Source organism: Chelonoidis abingdonii, chromosome 11 (assembly GCF_003597395.2).
Source record: "Chelonoidis abingdonii isolate Lonesome George chromosome 11, CheloAbing_2.0, whole genome shotgun sequence".
Lineage (NCBI taxonomy): Eukaryota > Metazoa > Chordata > Testudines > Testudinidae > Chelonoidis > Chelonoidis abingdonii.
The window spans coordinates 4,328,543-4,346,078 of record NC_133779.1 but is presented as its reverse complement, the minus strand read 5'-3'; the positions used below and the strand labels follow the sequence as shown (position 1 = coordinate 4,346,078).

General features: G+C 58.6%; 1 protein-coding gene across 3 annotated transcripts; it reads left to right on the top strand.

Annotated features, from left to right (window-relative positions):
• Nucleotides 1-2,237: 2,237 nt before the first annotated feature.
• LOC116822377 (synaptosomal-associated protein 25-like) lies at nt 2,238-16,368 on the top strand. 3 transcript variants are annotated; one of them, XM_032776236.2, is made up of 9 exons: nt 2,252-2,318; nt 5,264-5,355; nt 9,300-9,452; nt 11,552-11,593; nt 12,475-12,523; nt 13,534-13,651; nt 14,286-14,420; nt 14,997-15,141; nt 15,951-16,368. In XM_032776236.2, the coding sequence occupies exons 3-9, from the start codon at nt 9,381-9,383 to the stop codon at nt 16,017-16,019; spliced, it is 630 nt and encodes a 209-aa protein (XP_032632127.1). In that variant the 5' UTR covers nt 2,252-2,318; nt 5,264-5,355; nt 9,300-9,380; the 3' UTR covers nt 16,020-16,368. The 3 variants fall into 3 exon arrangements, with proteins under 3 accessions (XP_032632126.1, XP_032632127.1, XP_032632128.1); XM_032776235.2 differs by lacking the exon at nt 5,264-5,355 and having other exon boundaries at nt 2,238-2,318; XM_032776237.2 differs by lacking the exon at nt 5,264-5,355 and having other exon boundaries at nt 2,262-2,318; nt 9,257-9,452.
• The last annotated feature ends 1,168 nt before the right edge of the window (nt 16,369-17,536 follow it).

Genomic DNA, 17,536 nt, shown 5'->3' with positions numbered 1-17,536 from the left:
CTAGGGTGGCAGACTAGGACCCAGGAGATGTGGGGTCTGTTTCTGTCTCTGCTGCCCCCCTGCTGGGGGACTTGCTTCAAATCACTGCTCTCTGCATCTGTTTCCTCTCCCACTGTCTGTCGACTGAGGCTGGAAGCCCTTCAGGACCGGAGCTGTCTCTTGCTAGGGGTTTGTGCTGGGCCTAGCACAATGGAACCTATTGCAACACGCAGTGACTGCTTGCCTGCCTCGGTTTCCCCACCAGTAAAATGGGGATCGTATTTATTACTCGGACTGTCAGCTCTGCGGGGCAGTGTCCATCTTTTGTGTTCCGAGTTCGTACAGCACCTGGCATAAGGGGGGGCCTGGCTCTGGACTGGGGTGCCTAGATGCCACCGCAGGACATGTAATACCAATAGAAAAAGTCCAGGGCCTAACCCCATGGGGCGCTGGTCCACACCTCAGCCTGCCAGCTACCACAGAGCATTGAATAGCATTCCTCTCCCAGGGGAGGGGTGAGACAGTGCATTGCACATCGCATGATCCTAAACATGAAGCTACAACCCACTTCAAACTGTTGTTCAATAGCAGCTGAACCGACGGTCTCCTGAGCAGGTGCCAGTGTCCACGCCCCTCCTCGTGCCCCATTCTCTGGGGCAGGTGCAGGGTCAGGGCTTAAGGCACAAAGCGACTCTCCGGTGAGCTGTGAACTGAATAACCTCGGCACACCCAGCGTGTAGAGGAACTGGTTTGGTCGGGGCCCCGAGCAGCGTGGCCACAGTTAAGCTGGCAGGTTGGGACAGGTGGGGCTGCCTGGTGGAGTTGTTTGAAGTTCAGCAGGCGTCCCTGTGAGACTGTTATGCCTTGAGGGAGGAAAGCACTCAGCTTGTATTCACCGCCTGTTACCTTCTCTCCTGTGGGCTCAGCACAGCCCCTAATGCCGGCCCAGAGCCCCTGGCTGTTAGCACCACGGAGTCCTGGCTCCCAGCCTCCTTGCTCTAACCACTAGACATCACTCCCCAGCTTGAAGCAGAACCCAGAAATCCTGGCTCCCAGTTCCCCCTGCTCGAATCACTAGGCCCACATGCCCTTCCAAGAGCTGGGCATGGAATCCAGGAGTCCTGATTCCCAGCCCACCTGCCTAACCACTGGACCCCACGCCCACAGCTGAGAGTAGAACCCTGGTGGGGGTGCTGAAAGCTCTGTTTTTACCTCACCCCACCCCCTGGAGCTGGGACCAGGATCAGAGCAGTGGCTCCGGGAACGGGGAACAAGGACAGGGTCAAGGGGGCCGAGACTAGGGATGCCACTAGGGGCGGGCGAGGAGCCCCAGATGCAGGGCTGGCAGCCTGAGTCCCATGTAGAACCTGGGGGTGCTGCAGCACCCTTACTTTCTGAATCTGTGCCCAGCCCCACTCCCTGTTCTAGCCACAAGACCCCACTGCCCTTCCAAAGCTGGGAGACGAACCCAGGAGTCCTGACTCACTGCCTGCTTAAGACAGCCACACTGTGTACATAGCCCGGCCTGAGGCCCTATTACAAAGGGCCCTGTCATGCTGTGGCTGGTGCAGTCATGGGCGAGAGCAAAAAGGTACAGGGCTCTGCCAGCCGTCCCAACAGATCGGCCTGTCAACTGCGCCCCGCCCTGGACCCTGGTCGAATCCATCGCCCCCTGCCGGCTTATCCTCAGTCAGGCAGCTCCCCGCCAAGCACCAGTTCAAGCCACGACCCTTTTTCTCCTCAGAGGCGCGGGATTGAAGGCACGAACGAGTCCGATGCCACGTCCCTGCCAGGATGCCCAGTGGGCTCGCAGATTGCTGGCAGGCCAGGTTGCCCGGGTTACAAAGAGGCCCACGTTACCAGGTTAGGTCACCAAGGTGCACAGGTTGCCTGGTGCCAGGCCTGGTGGTTCAGGTTACCATGCCAAATTGCCCAGGTTGCAGTACCAAGCTGCCCAGGTGAGTTGTCCAGGTTACCATGCCAAGTTGCTGGGCATGTTGCCTGGGTTACCATACCAAGTTGCTGGGCACGTTGCCTGGGTTACCATGCCAAGTCGCCATCTCCAGCCTCCTTGCTCCCCAGCTAACGTCAGAGGCTCGAGGTTGCCCCTGGTAACAGCATTCTCAGGTGGGTAGGTGGGTACCAGCCTCATGCTCTTAACCCACCCTGTCCCGACCCCCTTTTGCTGGCAGCCAATGGGAAAGCATCCTGAGCTGCCAATCAGGGCAACTGTCCAATGGGGACCCTCTAGAGGTGGGGCCACCCCTCCAGAGGAGCATTGGCTCTGAGCTGCTGCGACTAAACGCAGAACAGGGATCCTGGAACTGAACTAGCAACAGGTAAAAGGGGAGGGGCGGGGGCTGCAGGGGGATGGGGATCCCCCGGCCCTAGGGGTGGGGGCGGGTCTGTAGAGGGGAGGGTGGATGGGGCAGCGGGAGGGGATCTGGGCAAGGGGTGGAGGGTCTCTGGAGGAGGGTCTGGGGAGGAGGATGGAGAAACGAGGGTGTGGTCTGGAGACAGTTGGGGTGTCTAGAAAGGGGAGATGGGGGACTGAAGGGGGCTCTGGGGGAGGCTTCGGGGGGTCTGGGCAGATGGGGTCCATGAAGATTCCAGACAGAGGGGGTGGGGGTCTGAGGGGTGGGGCAGTCTGTGGTTGGCGGGGGCGCTGGTCAACCTATCTCTCCACCCCCTCCCAGCCTCACGCTCCCATCTGGATCATTCCTGGGACTCTCCATGCCTCTGGGCCGGTCTTTTTCAGTCGCTGAACGTTTGTATTGCTATTAGGTGTATTATGGTAGCACCGCGGGATCCCAGTGTTGGACCAGGCCCCCATTATGCCAGGTGCTGTACAGAACAAAAACACGATCCCAATATAAATACTACGACTTAGAGCTTTTCCATTTACTATTCCCGTTTGCACTGTCATGTTTGGAGGGGATCAAATCTGTCCCAGAGGGTCATTTTGAAGTTTCCGAATGGACGTGTTTGGAATTGTTATTCCGTGAGCAGTTTCAAACGTTCGGTTTTGGGGACACAGCCCAGATTTCCCATGGGCAGGGCAGTCCCATGTTGCAGGGGGCTCTGGCTAGGGTGACCAGATGTCCCGATTTTATAAGGACAGTCCCAATTTTGGGGTCTTTTTCTTATATAGGCTCCTATTACCCCACACCCCTGTCCTGATTTTTCACATTTGCTGTCTGGTTACCATAGCTCCGGCCGTGTGGGATGGTAACTCCGGCTTCCCCAGCTCCTGATCCCATGGGCCCAGCACCCCCCAATCAGCCCAAGGCTCACTGATTTCAGCAGGAGTGGAGGGGCTCTCTGCACCACCTGGGAGGCACTTGGAACTAATTAGAGCAGGGGGGACTTCGCACACAACAGGATCAAACCCTAAATGTGGCTGCTTGCAAAGGAGCCGGCTTTCCACCTGGCTACACGTGAAATGGACCCGTGTCGTCGACTGAGAGCTGGTCTGTGGGGCTGGGAGATGGAACCCAGAGAGAGGGAATAACTTGCCCAAGGTTACACAGTGAATCAGTGGCAGAGTTGGAACCAGGCCCTTAGCCCTGGTCCTTCCTGGGTCCTAATGTTGTATGAGGATCATAGGTGCGGTCTGGCCAAAGCACAGGGGGGCCCAGCTAAATTTCAGGTCTGGAGTTTACAAGGGTGGTTTCCTTAGTTTGCAGATCTGAGTAAGAATGGTCTATCCTAGTGGTTAGAGCAGAGTAGGGGGACTGGGAGTCAGGATCTACCTAGGATCTACCCCCAACTCTGGGAGGGGAGTGGTGTCTAATGGTTAAAACAGGAGATTGGTAGCCAGGACTCCTGGGTTCTTTCCTCAGCTCTGGGAGGGGAGGGGTGGTCTGTGAGTTAGAGCAGGGGGGCCTGGGACTCATGATCCTTGGTTCTATTCCACAGCACTGCCACTGGTTGGCTGTGACCTTCCCCTCTGCTCCGTGCCTCAGTTTCTCTCCATGTAAAATGGGGATAATGAACCTTCACAGGAGTTTCAGAAACATCTCTATAGCATTCTGAGAGCCCTGGATGGTGGTCACTGAGTCGTGGGACGATGGATAATGTGTTCAGCGGAAGTTATAGTGCAGTGGAGTTTAGAACCACAGTGAGTCAGTGCCCTTCTCTGGCGCTGTTCATCCCAAGGAGTGCTGAGCTCCTCTCTGCTCCGCCCAGTGCTGTACTCCCCATGTTACAGAGGGGGAAACTGAGGCACAGAGCAGGGCAGGGACTTGCCCAAGGTCACCCAGTGAATCTGTGTGGAAGCTGGAAGGAGAATTCAGGACTCCTAGGAGTACTGACTCTAAGTCCCTCTTCCTCCCACACTTGCTCATCTATAATTATGAGCTCCCCCCACAGCGCTGCCTGCTGGAGAGGCGGGGACTGGAGTAGCCTGGGGCTGCCTCCACAGGAGGCTCCTGCCCCGCCCCCAAAGCGCCCCCTGCTGGGAGAACCTTTGCATAAGGGTCGCTGCCTCTAATTAGGTGTTATTTGAAGCTGCTCCGTTGGATTGTGGAAGAAGCGAAATTGAGCTCCAAGCCACCCTAAAAATGCCCCTTTGGGGTCCCCTATTTACACCCCAAGATTCCGTGGACTCCCTTTATAACTCAGGAGACACCCACATGCTGGGAGTGGGGGGAAAGGAAGAAGGGACATGATCCTGTCCCATCACCAGTGACAGAGTGGGGGGTCCCATCTGAGGGTCCTGCTGCCACGGAGGGCTAGATCCTGGCTCGTGGTAGGGAGCGAGGGAGGCCTGTATCCAGAACCCTCGCTGCCTGTTGGGGGGATTGATCCGGGGAGGGGTTGGAGGTGGGGTCTCATCAAGGGTTAATCGACCCCAGGCTGCAGGCCAGTCCCTCCCCACCTCACGCAGATCTGGGGTGCTAATGATTTTCCTGGGAGTCAGCCAGTTGAGGGGCACTTGCCTGGTGCTCCGGCTCAGGTCCCCAGAGAGCAAACAGCGCATCAGGTGGCTGAGTCATGGCCGGAAGCTGAAACCTGGCCGTCGCGCCTCGGGGCTGCAGATGAGTCTGTTGCTATTGCTGTGACGGCGGAAAGCGCCCAGAGGCTATGGGGATGGGCAGCAGCGGCATAAAACACTAAGACACATGCGCTTTTCCCTTCACCGTAAGGATCTCTCTCAGCACGTCAGCCTCCCCTGCCCTTCCTCTGACACCTCCAGTCATCCTGCCTGACCTCCTCTCCTGGCACCAGCCAAAGAGCCCTCATTAGGAGGCAGCTGATTGCAGCTGCTCGCCTTGTTTTACAGATGGAGAAACTGAGGCACAAGGAAAGGCTGGGAGTTGCCTGAAAGGTCACACAGCACCTCACTGGCAGAGGCAGGATCTCAGCGCAGTCATCGTGAGTCCGTGTCCACCCCCTCCTCACAGCTCTAACTGCTAGGTGCCACTCTGGGACTGGACCCCCGGCGGCCTGTGTCTTGCTCCCACCTGCTTGAACCATTAGGCAAATCTCTCTGTCGAAGCGGGGAACAGAACCTGGGAGTCGCCGCTGAGCTCCCTCACCCTGCTCCCTGCGGCACAGCGCCCCCTAGCACTGCATTGGGGCTGGGACTGAGAGGGGAGAGCGCCCCCTACTGAGCTCCCAGCCTGCTCCCTGCAGCACAGTGCCCCCTAGCACCGCACTGGCTGGCTCTGAGAGGGGAGAGCGCCCCCTACTGAGCCCCCACCCTGCTTCCTGTGGCGCAGCTCCCCCTAGTGTCACATTGTGGTCAGCACTGACTGTGAGGAGAGGATGCCCCTTACTGAGCTCCCATCCCTGTTCCCTGCTGCACAGCGCCCCCTAGTGCCCCATTGGGCTCAGTACTAGGAAGGAAGAGCGCCCCCTCTTGATACCCCATGTCACTGTTTGCAGCAAGGGGCTTCCTGGGTAGATCCAAGGATGCCTTTCTCCAGGCGCTGCCTCCCCTCCATACGCCCCGGCCTCAGAGCCTGGTTAGTAATCCCACCTGGGCGGCACAGCCCCCAGGCTGACACCCCCTGTCACCCTGCCCCACCTTCTCTCCCGGCACCAGCCAAAGAGCCCTCATTAGGAGGCAGCTGATTGCAGCTGCTCGCTTGTTGTGCGCTGCGAGGTGTGCAAACTCAGCTCCTGTGGCGCTGGTCGTCCCCCCCACAACTCCCCAGCGAGGCATGTTAAAAATAGCCTGTCACTGGTTCCGCCTGCCACCCAGGAAAGGGGGCGTGTTGTGGCTGCGGGTGGGGAGGATACTTGGCAAATCTCTCTCCATACAGAGGCGAAGCAACAGCTGAGCATCTTGGCATAACATGAGGCCGTGGGGGAGCTGATTTAGATCTAGCAGCGAGGAGGCAGGGGTCTGGGGGTCTGGCCTGGTTCTGACCCATGTCAGTGTTGTGGGTTTGGCCCTAGCAGTCTCGAGGGCTGCTTTAGATGGGGGTTGGGCAGGTTGAAACTAACGGAAAAAGACAGGGTCGAAAAACAGATCGGGGACAACGAAAGACAAATACAGAGGGAGTGTGAAAGGCGCTCTGAGGAACGATGGGACGCGGGAGATCTGGAGGCGCAGACTCCCTCAGTGACCATGGACTAGTCACTGCAGTGCTCCGTGCCTCGGTTTACCCATCTGTAATGAGGAAAATAGCCCTTCCTTTGTCTGTTTAGACTGTTCAGCTCTTTGGGGCAGGGACTGTCTCTCGCTCTGTCTGTGCAGTGCCCAGTTCAGTGGGACCCTGTTCTTGGTTGGGGTCTGGGCAGCACCAGGCACAACGGGGTCGTGATCTCGGTCGGGGTCTGTGCAGTGCCTGGCACAACAGGGCCCTGGTCTCGGTCGGGGTCTGGGCAGTGTCTGGTGCAACAGGGCCCTGATCTCGGTTGGGGTCTGTGCAGCGCCTGACACAACGGGGCCCTGATCTCGGTTGGGGTCTGTGCAATGCCTGGCACAATGAGGCCTTGATGTCGGTTGAGGTCTGGGCAGCGCCCGGCGCAACAGGGCCCTGATCTTGGTCTGGGTCTGTGCAGTGCCCTGCACAACGGGGCCCTGATCTCAGTTGGGGTCTGTGCAGTGTCTGGCACAACGGGGCCCTGATCTTGGTCGGAGTCTGTGCAGTGCCTGGCACAACGGGGCCCTGATCTTGGTCGGGGTCTGTGCAGCACCTGGCGCGATGGGGCCCTGATCTTGGTTGGGGTCTGTGCAGCGCCTGGCACAATGGGGCCCTGATCTCGGTCGGAGTCTGTGCAGCGCTTGGCACAATGGGTCTTGATTCCTGATCAGGGTATCTAGATGCTAGCTGAACAGAGTCAAAGCCCATCTAGCCTGGTCTCCCGTCTCTGACAACTCCCAGCATGGCTGCAACAGAGAAAAGTGCCAGAACCTCGCCTCACCCCGACCTCTCCCAGAGATCAGTGGAAATCCTGAAGCGGGAGGTTTCTCTCCCTGTCTGGATTTACACCTTCCCAAAGAATCGTTTCCAGATAAGGAACAGAACCAAACTCAAACTCACTCTTTGTGGTTGGATCCATCCGGGGGCCATTTCAAATCACTGAATTCCAGGGAGGGCAGTGGAGGACATCATGAGACTGAAATTAACGAGTTGATTTAAATTAAAAATCATGAGTGAAAGCAAACGGCCCTTCCGATAGAACCAGCCCCTGTGTAGATACTCACCGTCATCAGTCCCAGGCTGAGAAGAATGGACAGAAAATCCTCTTGCTAACAGCACCCCGATGCAGATGAGTGCACTGCTCGAAAACCAGGGTACTGCCCTTTCCGTAGCCAATTATAACAACACCCCTTAATGAATTAAACCTGCCTCTGGCCTGATCTGTATTTTGGCTGCTGTATTAAAGCCTGGCCCCCAAATATTGCCTGCTTCTTTATTGACTGTTGTTCAACATCATTTGAATTGTCATTTGTGTCAATGCAAATGCTGTAATTGCTACTATTTTGAGACACCTCCAAATTCCCCTACAACACAGGCCAGAACCCCCCCCAGATCACGTCTTCATAGAATCACAGAATATCAGGGTTGGAAGAGACCTCAGTAGATAGTCTAGTCCAACCCCCTGCTCAAAGCAGGACCAATCCCCCAGACAGATTTTTACCCCAGTTCCCTAAATGGCCCCCTCAAGGATTGAGCTCACAACCCTGGATTTAGCAGGCCAATGCTCAAACCACTGAGCTATCGCTCCCTTGCGTCTATTAATCCCTTTTGTTCACACTTAGCTTTAATAATACAGAGCCTGAAGTCCTGCTCTGTACTTGCATTTCAGCACGTTTGCAATTAGCAGACGCCTACGCGATTTTATAGGGACAGTCCTGATTTTGGGGTCTGATATAGGCTTCTATTACCCCCCACTTCCGTCCCAATTTTTCACACTTGCTATCTGGTCACCCTATATGCCACCCCATAGGCTGCACTGTTTTCTTAGCCTCAACTCTCCTGCCCCTGCAGATTCTTGTTCCCCATATCAAAGTCTGACCTGTTTTTGACGCTTGCCCATGTGACGCTGGGTTGTTGGGAGCGGGGCTGGGACCTGCGACTTCTGGATCTTAATGAGTGAGCCTCTCCGTCTGCTGTCTGAGCTAGAAGTCCCTGCTCACTTCATTAAGGCTCTAGCAGGCTCAAGTGCATGTATGTGGCCACCACTAGAGGGAGACAGAGCGCCACCCAGAGGCGGTGTTGGTTGCATTAAGTTCCCATCCTCAGCGTCATCCAGTGGCAGTCAGTTCCGCAGGCTGGCGCCTCGGCTGAAAAAGCATTTCCTGGTATTGGGTTTGAATTCCCACGTTAGTTCCATCGCCTGTCGCTGAGTGATGAGACGGGGTCCCTGCCCAATCTCCCTTCTCTCTCCTGGGCACAGTGTTTCTCACGTCCCCTTCTATTCACGTCTCTCTAACGTAACACTCCCTGTCATTTCAGTCCCTCTTCATATGTTTTTCCCCCCTTGAGCTTTCTCCATCTGTCTGTGACCCTTCCCTCCATCCCTCCCAACCCAGCACTCCCCTCCACCCCTCCAGGGACCCCCCCACCTTCTTCCCCCACCCAACACCTCCGATCACTCTTCATCTAGCCATCCAGGACACCGCCTCCCCCCCATCTATAAATAAATGCCAGTCCCTTCTAGCCCTGGACACTGTGCTGAGCTCTCCAACCAATAGGATTCGGATACACATCCTGGTGGAGAGCTGTCCCACAGCCTAGGGGATTTGGACACCTCCATCATGGGTGATATGTCTAAGCCCCCTAGGCTGGAAATCTCAGCCTTTGTCTGCTGCTTGCAGGGTTACGGACACTAGCGTAGCTGCTTTATGTCACCCCCTGCAGGTGATCTGGGAGAGGACATAAGCGGAGCCTGTCCCTTGTGTGTTCTCGAAGGCACTCGCCCTCCACCGGGGAGCCTGCAGGATGGCAGCCAACGGCACAGTAGGGCCTGAGTCGCAGGAGATGCAGCGCCGCGTGGATCAGATCACAGACGAGGTGAGCAGGGATGAGGGCACTGGGGCCAGCTCTAGCATCCCAGAGCGCCTTGCACTGGGGCAGGCGTGTGAATACCCCCACTGCAGAAACTGAGGCACCAAGAGAGGAAGTGACTTGGGCAAGGCCAGACTGCAAGTCAGTGGCAGAATCCTGACTCCAGCCTGCCTGCTTTAACCACAAGCCCCCGCTCCCCTCCCAGAGCTGGGGAGAGAACCCAGGCTTCCTGACTCCAGCCTGCCTGCTTTAACCACTAGCCCCTGTTCCCCTCCCAGAGCTGGGGAGAGAACCCAGGCGTCCTGACTCCAGCCTGCCTGCTTTAACCACTAGCCCCCGCTCCCCTCCCACAGCTGGGGAGAGAACCCAGGAGTCCTGACTCCAGCCTGCCTGCTCTAATCCGCTAGCCCCTGTTCCCTTCCCAGAGCTGGGGAGAGAACCCAGGAGCCCTGACTCCAGCCTGCCTGCTTTAACCACTAGCCCTTGCTCCCCTCCCAGAGCTGGGGAGAGAACCCAGGAGTCCTGAATCCAAGCACCTAGGGGAACAGGGGAAAGATGGGGCCAGAGAGAACAAAAGGATCCGAACTGCCTTGAGGGGACTAGAGCTAGGCCCAGGTGGAGTAGAAGGAAATCCCAGCCCCTGCCCCTGATGGTGACTGATGGGGTGAAAATGCCAACTGGGGAAGTGGCGGCTCCTGAACCGGGCGTTTAATCACTGGGAACCTGTTCCCGAGCTGCAGAGGAGCTGGGAATACGGTGGCCCCCGAAGGCCATTGGGAAGCAGCTGGCACCTGCAAGCCTTGTTCCCCTTTCAGCCGGAACAATGGGCTCCACCTAGCAGGTGGTGAATTCATCCTCTTGCAGGGCACACAGAGGGCAGCGGATGGGCGGGGCAGGAGCCAAGGGATTTGGGGGCTGCCCCATGGCAGGACAGCCGCTGGGAGGGAGCTCATTTTAGGGGGCCCGGGAGGGGACAGATTCAGTGATCGCAGGGCAGACACCGCCCTGGGTCTCTCAATGCAAAGCCCGCACAGATAGATTATAACAGCCACACAGTGGGGATTGGGGCCCCATCGCGCCAGGCGCTGCCCAGACACACAGTGACCGAGATCGGGGCCCCGTCGGGCCGGGTGCTGCCCAGACACACAGTGACCGAGATCGGGGCCCGATCGTGCCGGGTGCTGCCCAGACACACAGTGACTGAGATCGGGGCCCCATCGCTCCGGGTGCTGCCCAGACACACAGTGACCGAGATCGGGGCCCCGTCGGGCCGGGTGCTGCCCAGACACACAGCGACCGAGATTGGGGTCCCATCGTGCCGGGTGCTGCCCAGACACACAGCGACCGAGATCGGGGCCCCATCGTGCCGGGTGCTGCCCAGACACACAGTGACTGAGATCAGGGCCCCATCGCACTGAGTGCTGCCCAGACACACAGCGACCAAGATCGGGGCCCCGTCGCACCGGGTGCTGCCCAGACACATAGTGACCGAGATCGGGGCCCTGTCGGGCCGGGCGCTGCCCAGACACACAGCGACTGAGATCGGGGCCCCATTGTGCCGGGCGCTGCACAAACACACAGTGACCGAGATCAGGGCCCTGTCAGGCTGGGTGCTGCCCAGACACATCACAAGGGCGTAGAGAGCTTTCAGTCTATATAGACAAGGGAAGGATTATCACCCATCTTTTACAGGTGGGGAAACTGAGGCACACTCACTCACCCAAGGTCTTGTGGGACTAAGACAGAAATCAAACCTAGATCCCCTGAGTACCCGTGTAACATCATAACCATGAGGCTGGGGGGCCAGCCTGCCTCCCCTCCATAACATCCCCCCCACCTCACCCCACATACTCTCCCCCAGCTCCTTTCATTCTGCAGAGCATTTTCAGGAAAGCTCATGCAGGGAAGGCACTTGCTGCAAGAAGGCTTGCTGTGGTTTTGTTGCGCTGCTGAGAGGCCGTGCCCCAGAGGTAGCTGCACTTCAGTTGCCTGCCCCATATGCAGCGCTGAACTCCTCAGCTGGGGTGCGTGCTTTCTGCCGATGGGAGTGCCGGGCTGCGTTTCTTGTACCAACACAACCCCCTGTTCTCTGTTCTCCCCTGCAGTCACTGGAGAGCACCCGCCGGATGCTGCATATGGTGGAAGAGGTAAGAGCTGAGCCAGGACCCCAGGGGTGATGGGGGGGTGTCCCTTGGCACCCCCTTTAGTACAGAGCTGTGCAACAGCTGATGGCAAAGGCAGCTGTGCCTTGGGGGTGGTAAACTGGAGTCCCAGTTGGAATTGGTCAGGTCACTGCTGTGGGGAAGCTCACAGCATTGGTGTTCCTAGCAGGGCACTGCTGTGGGGAAGCTCACAGCATGAGTGTCCCTGGCTGGGCACTGCTGTGGGGCAGCTCACAGCATTAGAGATTCCAGCCAGGTACGGGAAGGGCTCTCTTGTGGGGAAGTTCACTGCACCAGAGTCTTCAGCCTGGTACTGGCAGGGCACTGCTGTGGAGAAGCTCACAGCTGTGGAATCCCTGGCTGGGCACTGCTGCAGGAAGCTCACAGCAAGAGACCCCCGCCCAGAGCACTGCTGTGGGGAAGCTCATAGCAACAGAGTCCCTGGCAGGGCACTGCTGTGGGGAAGCTCACAGCATTGGTATTCCTGGCAGGGCACTGCTGTGGGGAAGCTCACAGCATTGGTGTTCCTGGCAGGGCACTGCTGTGGGGAAGCTCACAGCACCAGTGTCCCTGGCAGGGCACTGCTGTGGGGAAGCTCACAGCACCACGTCCCTGGGAGGGCACTGCTGCGAGGAAGCTCATGGCATGGGGGTCCCTGGCAGGGCACTGCTGTGGGAAGCTCACAGCACCATGTCCCTGGCAGGGCACTGCTGTGGGGAAGCTCACAGCACCAGTGTCCCTGGCAGGGCACTGCTGCGAGGAGGCTCGCAGCCTCTGGCGTCAGAGCGCTGTTCTGAGGTTGATGTCCCAGAGGATGGGCTGGGGTTTGCTAACACCCTCCCCGCTTCCCTCCTCTCCCCTCGCAGAGCAAAGATGCTGGGATCCAGATCTTGGTGATGCTGGATGAACAGGGAGGTGAGGAAGAGGCTGAGGGACAGGGCTGGGGGAGACCAGGATGCAGCCAGTGTGTGCCTGGGAGGGACAATCCCAGAACCGCCCCCCCACTTCACTCCTGTCGCAGACCCACCCAGCTGGATCAGCACCAGCTCCAGTTTAAGGCTGGATCCCCCTGAGTTCTGCTGGATCCAGGCCTGGTCCCAGATGGACCTGGTTCCTGAGACCCCGCTGCTTGGCTGTGCAGCTCCCTACTCCCATGGGTGTTGGGGGGGCACCAGCGCTAGGGAAGGGGCAGAGCTGGCTCATAACATAAGAGAGTGGGCGTGTGGGGGGAGCCAGCTCCAGTATCCACCCCTCAGTAACTCACAGCCATGGTGACTGGAGTCCAAGCTGGAACTGGCCAGGGCACTGCTGTGGGGAAGCTCACAGCACTGAATTCTCAGTGCGAGGGGGGGGCACTCTCCATTGGCTCCCCATTCCCCCCCATCACGCTTGTCTGGGAGGGGCAAACCCCAGCCCCGTAGGTTATTTGTACCTGGGGATGAACCTCAAGACCTGAACCCCCCTGGCACCCCTGAATCCCCCATTACCCCACCCTGGGTTCATGCATCCTGAGACAGCCCCGGGCTCCTCCTAACTGGGGGGCAGGTCCAGGTGAAGACTCAGTCCACTGTCAGCCTAGTGTCTGCCCCCCATCAGGGGCTCCCCTAACCCCCCAGGGACTCCCCCAACCCTATGGCCTCATCTGCCCCCCAACACCCTGCTCCATGGACTCCCCCAGCCCTGCGGCCTCATCTGCCCCCCAACACCCTGCTCCATGGACTCCCCCAGCCCTACGATCTCCTCTGCCCTCAACACCCTGCCCCACAGACTCCCCCAGCCCGGCGGCCTCATCTGCGCCCCAACACCATGCCCCATAGACTCCCCCAGGCCTATGGCCTCATCTTCCACCCACAGACTCCCCCAGCCCTACGGCCTCATCTGCCCCCCTGGCCCCGGCACTCACCTGCCCCTCACCCCCTCTCCAGAACAGCTGGACCGGATTGACGAGGGGCTGGACCAGATCAACCAGGACATGAAGGAGGCAGAGAAGAACCTAACAGACATGGCCAAGTGCTGCGGCCTCTGCATCTGCCCCTGTGCCAAGTAGGTGCCCCCCTACCCCCGCCTGGAAGGGGAGACACCCCTGTGATCTGCTGCCCCATCCCTTTCACCCTGCTGGCCCCATCCCCATGCGACAATGCAGGCTCCCCACACCCCTGCATCTCAGGGTGCCTGGGGGGCACGGGGCAGCCCTGTGAGATCAGACACCAGCTGGGTTTAGAGGGCTACCCTGTGAGATCAGACCCCAGCCGGGTTTGGGGGCAGCTCTGTGGGATCAGACCCCAGCCGGGTTTGGGGACAGCCCCGTGGGATCAGACTCCAGCTGGGTTTTGGGGCACTACTCTGTGAGATCAGACCCCAGCCAGGTTTGGGGGCAGCCCTGTGGGATCAGACTCCAGCTGGGTTTTGGGGCGCTACTCTGTGAGATCAGACCCCAGCCGGGTTTGGGGGCAGCCCTGTGAGATCAGACCCCAGCCGGGTTTGGGGGCAGCCCTGTGGGATCAGACCCCAGCCGGGTTTGGCGGCAGCCCTGTGGGATCAGACTCCAGCTGGGTTTAGGGGCAGCCCTGTGGGGTCTGACCCCAGCCAGGGAAAAGGGGGAACCTGGCTGTCCTGGTTGGGGTCAGACCCCCCCAGGCTGTGTCCCACCGGCTCCCCCCATCCTTGTTTTACTGAGGCTGAAGAACATCAAGGCCAGTGAGGCATACAAGGCCGTCTGGGGCAACACCCAGGATGGGGTGGTCTCCACGCAGCCCTCGCGGGTGGCAGACGAAAGGGAGCAGATGATCATGAGCGGTGACTACATCCACAGGTAGGGCCAGCGGGGACCCCCCCCCCAGGTGCCTCCCAGGGGCTGAGCCCAGCTGAGCCCCCTTGGGCTGAGAGCCCATCGGCTGGTGTCCCACTGGGAGTGGGGGTGGTGGCTCAGGACGAGGTGCTCTTGCGGGGGGGGACCCCAAACCCCTTAGGTTATTTGCATCTGGGGGGGACCTCAAGCCCAGGTTCTTGAGACAGTCCTGCGGGGTTCTGGACCATCAGAGACTCGATGCTTCAGCGTGGTGTTAGGGGGCAGGATGGGGGGCTCAGTAGGGGGAGCGCGCCCCTCAAAGTTGGTGCTGGAGAGGGCTCAGAAAAGACGGCCTGTCTGGGGAACAGTCCTGAATGGGGAAGGAGCGGGAATCCAAGGTCTTACGAAGCCCATAGAGATGCAGTCACTGGCTAAACAGCTCCCTCTAGTGGCTGCAGCCTGCATCGAGGATAACAGCCTGCTACTGCCCCGTCGCTGAGGGAGCTATTCCCTCAGCCCAGGCGGCAGAGAGGCTGGTGCTGTTAGCGCTTGGGGTCAGAGCAGGACGCTCCCCACCTTACGTGGGGGTGGATCTTCCAGAATAACGAATGATGCGCGGGAGGACGAGATGGAGGAGAACCTGGTGCAGGTGGGGAGCATCCTGGGCAATTTGAAGAGCATGGCGCTGGACGTGGGCAACGAGATCGACATCCAGAACAAGCAGGTGGACAAGATCATGGAGAAGGTGAGCGCTGTGCGGCCACACGCCCGCCTCCCCAGCCGGTGACAGCCTTCGGGGAGGAGCCCGGTTGCCTGCAGGGGGCAACAAAGGAGGGGGATGCTGTAGGGGGCTGGAGATGGGGCAGTGTCTTGTCCCACTAAGGAGCCAGGCTGAGAACCCCCTCCAGCTCAGTTCACTCCTCGGACGCCAGCTGCTCCCCGGCCCAAGGAGGGTGGGCTACCTTGGCTTCACCCGGCGTCACGCACTTGTGAATCGTGCTCTGCATCCTGCTCCAGCTGGTGGATACCAGCCCAGCTACTGCTGCTGGCTGAAGGAGCGAGTCCCTCCTTGAATTCAAGGTGCAGAGAAAGACTGCTAGGAGCTTAGGGGAAAGGGAGGAGTTGAGCCCGGCAAAACTCAGGCAGAGGGTGGAGGGTTTGGGACAGTAGAAGGGATAGCGGGGTGAGGGGGGAAACAACCAAACTGGGTCAAAGATGGAGCGTGCTCAGTGTCTGACGGGGTCGGCGAGGGATGGGATTGGAGGACCCAGTGACCCCTTTCCGGTGCCATGTTCAAGTGGGAGAGGGCTGGGCTTCCGAGTGGGGGAGTCCTGGGTTCAAAACCCCCTTGCAGTGGCTGGCGAGGGGCTAGATCTGCACCCTTAGGCCCAGCGCTTCCGGGTGGTCCCCGCCCACCTGCTCGGGAACTAGGATCTTAGGCTGCTGGGGGGTTTGCTGCCCCTAACAGGGGAGCCGTGGCCCCCGGAGATGTCTCCTCCCCTCTGCCTGGATCAGGGCGTGAGCCAGTTCCACCGCCGCCTCCTGTCCCCGCAGGTCACCGTGAATGAAGATCGCATCCAGGAAGCCAACACCCGGGCCAAGAAGATTCTAAAAAATGCCTGAGACGCCGCTCCACGTGCTCTCCCGCTTCGCTGCCCCCACACCCTCACCCCGGCTCCTGGTCGCAGCTGTCTGTCTGTCCGTCCGTCCCTGCTGTCCAACCTGCCGTGGAGTCTCTGGCGCCGTGTGTTAGGTGGAGCCTCGGCTGTTCGGGGCGGGTGTAGCATGTGCGCAATGCCATTGCACTTAGCGGATAACAGCCTTACTATGGCAGCTAGCTAGGGGAGCTCCTCCTGTAGCTCCAGTGCGAGAGAGTTGTCCCTGGGTGCTGAAGGTTGTAGGCTCAGTCGCAGCTGGGAGGGCGGAGTATGCTACAGACACAGTGACTCCATGTGTTGTAGGGGGAAGGGATCTTTATATCCTCTTGGGGGTACACATGTGAACCCCCCCCACACTGTAGGAAAGGCAGACCCCTGTGCATCATGCCCCAGTGCAGACTCAGAAGGAGGAATCTGCCCTGAACTTTCTCCCAGTCGGGTGGAATTTTTGGAGCACAACATTTGGATAGTGTCAGAGGGGTAGCCGTGTTAGTGGATATTTTGGTTCTATTTTCAAACTGCCACAGCCCTGCCTCCCATGGCACCCTAATCTCCCCCACCCCTCCTCTTGTGATTGGGTCCTCATGCCCCGCATCCCCTCCTGCCACCCATGCCCCTACCTTTGAGGCTCCTCCCCCTGGCTGAGATGGGGTTTCCCAGGGGCAGATAATGAGTGCTGGGGGAGGGCCAGTCAGATGTGGGATTGGGCAGGACTCTGCCATTGGGAGAGAAATGGGAGTAGGGGAGGGGGTGAGAGGGAGACAGGGATTTTCTTGTGCGTTATCCCAGCCAACTTTGGGTTCCGAGCAGCCTATGGTTTTATGAAGCATGTTAATCTGTGGAACTCCACACCACAAGATATTAATAATCCCTAGATTTCAAATCACTTTACAAAGTGGTGTCAGTATCACTATCCCCATTTTACAGATGGGGAAACTGAGGCACAGAGAAGGGAAGTGACTTCCCAGGCTCACCCAGAAGGCTAGTGGCAGAGCTGGGAATAGACCCCAGGTCTCCCGAGTCCCATTCCAGTGCTCTATCCACTAGGCCACGCTGTTCTGAAGAAAGCCTATGTATCAACTGACACAAATGCTTCAGTAGCTAAATGAAGCCAAACAGGATTGATGGGACAGCTGAATCAGAGAGGGGTCAGTAGAGACTTGCCTGATTCAATTCTCCACTTCATCCTTCCCTGTTAACCTGTGGAACCCCCCCCCACTGAACACGTGCAAATATTTCATTAACTAACTGATGAGAAACAGGAGTGATGGAAGAGATGAATCAGAGAATGGGAACTATTGGAGGTTTCCCTGGTTCTGTTCCCCCTCCAGCCTTTCCTGGTAACTTGTGGAACTCCCCACTACAGGATATTCCAGAAGCAAACATTTCATTAACCAGTTAGAGAGAAACAGGAGTAATGGGAGAGATGAATCAGAGAATGGGGACATCAGAGATTTCCCTGGTTCAGTTCTCCCTCCATCC

Bases quoted from the DNA above. Each gene is read 5' to 3' on its own strand.
- LOC116822377 (XM_032776235.2), top strand. From the start codon at position 9,381: ATGGCAGCCAACGGCACAGTAGGGCCTGAGTCGCAGGAGATGCAGCGC. The intron at 12,524-13,533 runs GTGAGGAAGAGG...CCCCCTCTCCAG, and splicing joins GATGCTGGATGAACAGGGAG to AACAGCTGGACCGGATTGAC. The intron at 13,652-14,285 runs GTAGGTGCCCCC...TGTTTTACTGAG, and splicing joins TGCATCTGCCCCTGTGCCAA to GCTGAAGAACATCAAGGCCA.